Source organism: Carettochelys insculpta, chromosome 5 (assembly GCF_033958435.1).
Source record: "Carettochelys insculpta isolate YL-2023 chromosome 5, ASM3395843v1, whole genome shotgun sequence".
NCBI lineage: Eukaryota > Metazoa > Chordata > Testudines > Carettochelyidae > Carettochelys > Carettochelys insculpta.
Genome location: NC_134141.1, coordinates 62,139,615 through 62,147,583, shown reverse-complemented (window position 1 = coordinate 62,147,583; position 7,969 = coordinate 62,139,615). Strand labels below are relative to the sequence as shown.

General features: G+C 44.4%; 1 protein-coding gene across 1 annotated transcript in view; it reads left to right on the top strand.

Annotated features, from left to right (window-relative positions):
* The first annotated feature begins 1,072 nt into the window (after nt 1-1,072).
* The window catches only part of YTHDC2 (YTH N6-methyladenosine RNA binding protein C2), a 50,700-nt gene continuing 43,803 nt past the window's right edge, over nt 1,073-7,969 (top strand). The window contains exons 1-3 of the mRNA XM_074995214.1: nt 1,073-1,350; nt 2,423-2,513; nt 5,138-5,334. Coding sequence (XP_074851315.1) covers nt 1,167-1,350; nt 2,423-2,513; nt 5,138-5,334 — 472 coding nt within the window. The 5' untranslated portion in view covers nt 1,073-1,166. The remainder of the gene's footprint in view (nt 1,351-2,422; nt 2,514-5,137; nt 5,335-7,969) is intronic.

Here is a 7,969-nt window from a genome sequence, read left to right as displayed (position 1 = left end):
GGACTGCACAACCCCATCCTGGCACTGCACCAGCACAGGGGTTCAGGAAGGGGCGAGGCCTCAGAGTACATTAACTGCAAGGGGTACTTTTCCATGGTGTTGCAGGCACTGGTGGATCACAAAGGTCATGTCACCATCAACATGGGACTCTCAAGGCTAAAGAATGCATCATTCCAAGCAGAACGATTTAAGCTCTTCTGCCACTGATGTTTACCTTCAACACAATGGTCTGCTATCTTTAGTTCACAGGTAAAAATTTCCAGTATCCCATCGGCTGCCGGCACAGCCCAGAAGTTTGGGGTGGCACCTTGATTTAAAAGCAGGCTGCTCTGGTAGTTAAAAAAAATCATTAAAAGTCAATGCAGGTGCGCACGTGAACAAGGGCAGGGTCTGATCACCTGCCAGCCGGGGGGAGGTTTCACGGGCGGAGGGGTGTAGCGACATGTTCGATTGACCACAGGCACGGGTGGGGTGAGGTGCGTGGCATGCTGCATGGGCTTCTTAAAGCAGCACCTTGATTGAGAAGCAGACTGCTCCAGGAGCTAAAAAAGTCATTGTAAGCCCCCACTTGGGGACATGCAGGCCATGGGCAGAGGACTGTGGTAAGAACCAGCCTGAGGTCTAGGGGAATAGCTTGGCGCTACATTGGCGCCTATATCCCACTCACCTATAGAAGTGGCACAGCTTAAACCGGAGGTGCCCTTGGGGAAGCGCCGCCGGTTGGCGGAGGAGCAGGCTAATCCCACCGCTCGCAGAACCAGCAGCAGCAGCAGGAGCTCTACCCGCGTGGGAAGGCGAGGCTGCCAGATAAGGACCTCTTGAGGGGGCGGGACACAGCGACCTTAACTAACAGCCCCGCCCGCGCGCTCTTCCCGAGGCTCTGATTGGAAGACTGGATCGACGTGACGCCCTCCCCCGCCTCGCCCACGGCGACAGAGCTCTCGCGCATGCGGTCCGCGCGGCGCCGGGTTCTAGCTTCAGCCTTGCCCCTTCGCCGCGCCCCCCGAAAGACGTCATTGTGGCGCGGCTAGCCCCGCCCCTTTCACTTTCCCTCTGAGCCCCGCGGCAAAGACGCCGGCTGCCTAGTGAGCCGGGTGGAGGCAGGTGCGCGCGGCCCGGGCCGGGCCAGGCCCGGCTGGGAGTGAGCGTCACGTCCCCGCGGGAAGATGTCCCGGCCCAGCAGCGTGTCCCCCCGGCCTCCCAGCAGCGCCCTGTCCGGCGGGGGCCCGGTGGCCGCCTGCGGCTCGGGCAGCGGCCGGGCCCGAGGGCTGAAGGACATCCGCATCGACGAGGAGGTGAAGATCGCGGTGAACATCGCCCTGGAGCGGTTCCGCTATGGGGACCAGAGAGGTGACTGCGGGCCGGGGAGATGGGGCATACCTGCGAGGGAGTCGGTGGGTGAGGCCCTGTAGGGGTGGGGAGGGGGCCCCTGGGAGAGCTGTCTGTCTGGGGTAAGGCTTGATTATGGGCGGGTTGGGGGGAGAGGTTGGAGGGCTGGGGTAGGACGATATAATTCACTGCTGCCCCCATTCTGGTGGCTGAACCTCTCTGAAGGCTCTTGGTTTGGGAGGCAGGTAGAATAATTTATGTTTCTCAGTAGCTACAGAGGTGAATTCAGCGTGATGGGCGTGGGAGCATGCTTCATCTGAGCTTTACCTCTTAAGTGCCATTATTTCATGAGTTTGTGACTGATACACCTCTTTAATGAGGCTCTGTTTCACCCTTTTCAGGTGTCATGGATGCTTATTGCATCTAGTAAGAGCTTTGGCTTAGCTTATGAGCTCCTGTGCCCAGTCCTTGAATTGCTCAGGTGCCATATTGGTCAAAATATTCAGGGTGAATGGGGGATATGGCTCCCTGGCAATTGTTTTGCTGAGATCTTAATGCTGGGCCTGGCAAATTACTGCAGTTGCCTGTAAAAGATAGGAATCTCCACAGTAGGTAGTGGCACCGGTTTTACATGTGTAGGGGAGAAGATGAACGACTCTGGTCTGGCAACATCCTTGGTCCAGCATTACTTTAGCTAGCTGGAGGTTTACTTCTCATAGACATGGCCAAGTGGCAAAGTTTGTTTACGGCCACCAGTCCTGGCTGTCAGTGTTCTGTGCCGTTATTTAGCTCTAATTTACCCCTAAATGCCTTCTAAGAGCTCAGTAAGCAGTGGAAATGTTGATAATGCTGCTAGATAATATTCACTTCCTGTGGGTCAGCAGATTCTCTGGCTTCAGCCCTGGTCAGGTCCCAAAGGTTCCAGACTAGAGAGGTTCAACCTCTACTTAGTTATTGACGCTAATTGGTTTAGATGTTAGTGATGTCTGCTCACTATATCTCTGTAAGGGTGCTTGTTTTCGCATGGAAATATGCACATATTCTCATTTTGCTTGTTGTCTTATCTGCTGATTTTTTTTAACTTGCTTTCTAGAAATGGAATTTCCATCTTCTTTGACTAGTACAGAAAGAGCATTTATTCACCGACTGAGTCAGTCTCTTGGTCTGATCTCAAAAAGTAAAGGGTAAGTTAATGTGAGGCTGCTGGTGTCAGTTGCTAAAAATGAAGGTCAAAGTGCCCTTTTTTTTTTTTTTTTTTTTTTTTTTAAGGCAACATATGTATGTTCAGTATTTCTTGTACCTTGGCCAAGGGCTAGATCATTCTTTAACATGGATAAACCTTTGGGGAGCCTTTTAATTAGGGAAGAGAAACTAAGGTCCTTTGCAGGGTTCTTTGAGCCCTCTTTCTCTGATGGAAGGAATTTGGGGCTGTACTGTTTGGGAAACCTTGCTCCCTCTCTATGTTATGGATCCATGAAGTTCACAAAGAAAGGACTCTTTCCTCATAGAGCCAGGAGTCATTCTATTCTGAACTGTATTACTTCCTCACCAAGATTCTGCATAGAATGCGGGCACTTGATATGGGACAAGATCATTGAGAGTAGCACTTCAATTGTGCCTAGAAATTTCTGAGAGTATCTGCAGAAAAGCATCTTTCCAGAATAATGGAGGAAGGGATGGATTTTCTCCCCCCAGTCGCTCGACGTTCCAACCTTCAAAGTAGAAAAGTGGAAGTCATTATTCAGAGAGTCCCTTTCACATGGATGTAAACAGAAGGTGATCAAGGTCCAAAGATTGTAGGGTCACCCAGCAGAAGGGAAAAGAGAGCAGAATATATATGAGGCATACAAATCTGGACTTGCTGGTAGATCACTTGGGGAAGCATCCTAAAAATGTTTTGCTCAAGCTCAGTCTTTTTTCTTCTATGATTCTCGAAACAACTTTTGTTAGGGTTCAAAAGCCTTATCATGACTGGTCATCATCGTCCTTAACTGAGTTTGCTGAGTTAAAAGATGTCTTCTTGGTAATAAAATTGATACTTCAGAACAGGACATCAACATTTTGATAAACTTCTGTTATATATTGCTTAAAGCTCTGTACACAACAGCAATTCCTTGAATGTGAGTATCCATGTAAACAGTTGTGGTAGCTACAGTCGTGGGTTCAGTAATGTTCATAAGTGGATGTGGATGGTACAATTTGTTCCATCAATAAGGGGAGGCCACTAATTTTATTAACTGCTCTTCTTGAAATTTGCAATTTATTTTAATTTTAAACTACTGCTTAGATATTCACCAAGACATGCTTTTTAAATGTTTTTAGGTAAAATTTGAGTAAGAGTTTTAGGCTTCTCAGGTAAACATTGTAGTTCAGCAGATTTACTGCTGTAGGGTCCTCACGGGTCTTTGGTCTGTCAGTGATGATAACCAGAAGGCTGCTCACTTGTTTGCGTGTTCAGTAATGTTGCAGCAGAGGTTTCCCAAAGACCACAGACCAGGCAAGGATCAAAGGCACCCAGCCAAGATTTATTGCCAAGCAAGGTACAAATAACAGTTAGCAAGTATAGTATACTGTACTGATACGCTGTATAAATGCATCTGCCACAATGGACTGAAGGAGCCAGTGGGAATTCGACTGTCCGCCTAGGTCAGACCAAGATGGTTCCCCCCAAGGCATCATGTTATATACAGGTACAAATAAATTACACCTCACTGCTGATGTTGTCAGGTTGCCACCCATCTCCCTGTATCTCATGGTTTGGTTAGGTCATCTCTTATCCATCATGCTGTCATTTTAGACTCCCTTCCTGAATTTAGGTCTCTATCTTTGAGGAGTGGGTACCAAGGTCTTTTTTAATGGGCTTGTGAGACTTCGTGATTTCAACTTATGAACTGTACCAATCATTATTCTGCACCCGGACCAATTACTAGGTAGTGTTTTGTATTCTCAGCTCTGTCTGTGCCAATTTCTGTTAGCAGAGGCCTGCCTCTTGCTCACAGCTTAGCTTTGCTTTGAGCCATGTTTTGTCCTTTGTTAGCTAGGCCTCATTCCTCAAACCAGGCCTGTGCTGTATGGGCTTAAGCCTTCCATTTTACTATGACCGTGATGTGCTTTTCAAACAATGGAAATGTTTAGATGTAATTTGATGTGATACAGTGGAAATATGGACTATTTGTAATATTTTCATATAATCTCTGGTTCATGAAAATATGGGGTATCTTTAAAGTTGTCGTTAGCAATTAAAATTAAGGGGAACTTTGAAAGAGAAAACTAATGATTTAGTGGGTAAGGGGGGGCAGCAGGCAGGATATGGAATTTTGAAACTTTAAAGAACCGAATAGAGCAGCACCTTCTTTGAGAATCAAAATACGTTACGTGAAAGCCTCTTTGCAAATATACCACTGACAAAATAGCAGACTTTTGAGTCAGGTTGACCTGGTGCAACAGGTTGACCTGTTGATTAGACATCCTGTTGAGTCTCCTAAGTTAATAGTAACAGCAATGAAGGATCTGATGAAGTGAGTCTGTGCTCATGAAAGCTCATGCTCGCAACTTTTCTGTTAGTCTATAAGGTGCCACAGGACCCTTTGTTGCTGTTACAGATCCAGACTAACACGGCTACCCCCCCCAATAAGTTAATAGTGTGCTGGATGTTTCTCTGATTCTGTAGTTTTGTGGCATTTGGCATGTTATTAGACTTGACTCTTTTTTTGTAGATTACCTTAATATAATTTAGGAGTTAATTGTCAGAAGATCTGTATGTGTCGCTAAAATGATTACAACTTAGTTAATGTCTTCCTTTTTTTAGCAAAGGAGCAAACCGATACTTAACCATAAGGAAGAAAGATGGATCAGAATTAGCTCATACAGTAATGGCCTGTAGTTTGACCCCCAATACAAAACATGCGATTAGGAGTCTAATTCAGAGATTTCCTGTGACCAATAAAGAACGCACTGAACTTCTACCTAAAACAGAACGAGGAAATGTGTTTGCTGTTGAAGCGGGTATGTACAGTATAATATGTTAAACTTGTTAGTCCATACTGTTAGAAAATAACATACTTTTCATTTTCTCATTCCATATGATACTAGAGACTTGTTCTTATTCAAATAGGAAGAAATATTTGTATTGTAAGTATTTCAGTTGTAGACGTGGTCCTTAACCTAAAGAGTTTACAATTCAGACATCTCAAATCTCTACTAAATGAAAAACTAGTTAAAATATATATTTTGATAAATTACTTCTGCCACAGCACTGACCTTTTTAACAGGATTACCACATCCTCTAACTTCTTTCTAGTGCTGAATAGTAATAGAGAGAAAGCCGTGCTAGTCTATACACTATCAAAACAAAAAAGCAGTCAAGTAGCACTTTAAAGACTAACAAAATAATTTATTAGGTGATGAGCTTTCGTGGGACAGACCCACTTCTTCAGACCAGAGCCATACCAGAACAGACTCAATATTTGAGGCACAGAGAACCAAAAATAGTAATCAAGGTGGACAAATCAGAAAAGAAATTATCAAGGTGAACAAATCAGAGAGTAGAGGGGCAAGGCTGGGAGAGTCAAGAATTAGATTAAGTCAAGTATGCAAACGAGCCCCTATAATGACCTCTGTAACTTAGTTCTCACCCACAATTATTTCCATTTTGGGGACAGTTTATACCTCCAGATTAGTGGAACTGCTATGGGCACCCACATGGCCCCACAATATGCTAAACAATTTCTGGCTGACCTGGAACAATGTTTCCTCAGCTCTCGTCCCCTATTACCCCTCCTCTACTTAAGGTACATTGATGACATCTTTATGATTTGGACCCATGGTATAGAGACTCTAGAAGAATTCCACAGAGACTTTAACAATCTGCGCCCTACCGTCAACTTATGCCTCGATTACTCCATGCGAGAGAGACATTTCCTGGACACTGCAGTACAAATCAAGGATGGCCTGATGGGTACCACACTCTACAGCAGGCGTGTCCAACCCGTGGGCCGCATGTGGCCCTGGACAGCTAGTAATGCGGCCCCAAAAGATCGTAAACTTTTAACATTATTATGTGATTTATATACATTAACTATATTATATATTTTATATGTGGCCCAAGATAATTCCTCTTCACTCAATGTGGCCCAGGCAAGCCAAAAGGTTGGACACCCATGCTGTACAGGAAACCCACTGATCGCTATACTTACCTACACGCTTCTAGCTTCCATCCTGCGCACACAACTAGATCCATTGTTTACAGTCAAGCCCTTAAGTATAATTGCATTTGTTCTGATCCTACTGACAGAGACCAAAAACTACAAGATCTTTACCAAATATTCATAAACCTGAATTACCCAGCAGGAGAAATAAAAAAAACAAATCAACAGGGCCAGACGAATACTCAGAGACCAGCTACTCCAAGATAGGCCCAAAAAAGCCAAGAACAGAACACCACTGGTCATCACCTACAGCCCCCAACTCAAACCACTGCAACGAATTATTAAAGACCTACAACCTATCCTTAATCAGGATGCCACATTCCACAACCTAGGTGACAGGCCTGTTCTCTCCTACAGGCAACCTCCCAACCTTATGAGGATTCTCACCCACAACTACAGTCTATACCGCAGGAACACCACTCTTGGAACTTTTCCTTGCAACAAAGCCCACTGCCAGCTTTGTCCACATATCTATTCTGGAGATACCATCACTGGACCTAACCAGGTTATTCACAGAATCACGGGCACATTCTCGTGTTCCTCAACTAACATCATATATGCCATCATGTACCAACAATGCCCAGATGCTTTGTATATTGGGCAGACTTCAAACTCTCTTAGACAAAGAGTTAATGGGCTCAAAAGAGACAAAAACACTCCTGATCCACAAACTGGTCAGCCAGCATTTTAATGGAGTGGGCCATTCTGTTCATGACTTAAAAGTTTGTGTCTTTCTTAAGAGGAATTTTCACAACACTCTTGCAAGTGAGGCTGCTGAACTCTCTTATATTCAAATTTGACACATTAACATGCGGTTTGAAACAGGATGAGAATTTTCTGGGTCATTATAGGGGCTCGTTTGCATACTTGGCTTAATCTAATTCTTGATCTCTCCTGCCCGCGTGTGCCCCTCTACTCTCTGATTTGCTCACCTTGATAATTTTTTTTTCTGATTTGTCCACCTTGATTACTATTTTTGGTTCTCTGTGCCTTAAATATTGAGTCTGTTCTGGTCTGAAGAAGTGGGTCTGTCCTATGAAAGCTCACCTAATAAATTATTTTGTTAGTCTTTAAAGTGCTACTTGACTGCTTTTTTCTAGTGTGAAGGTGTTCCTTGACAGTTAGATTTGACAGTCACAGTAAGCTTATACTAAAACTGCTTGATTTGATGCTTTGCATGAAGCATGAAAACTTGCCGAGAATTGTTTTTATTTAATAATGGTCAACATAAATAATTTGGTTTTAGGTACTCTTGCAGAATAACCTCTTGCACTGAAGATGTTTTATGATTATTACGTGTTTAAAGTTAGAGCCCTACCAAATTCAGAGCCATGAAAAATGCATCATACACCATGAAATCTGGTGTATATGTCAATGAAATCTAGTCTTTTAATATACAGTCTTCACGGGGGAGACTAGCATTTCTCAATTTG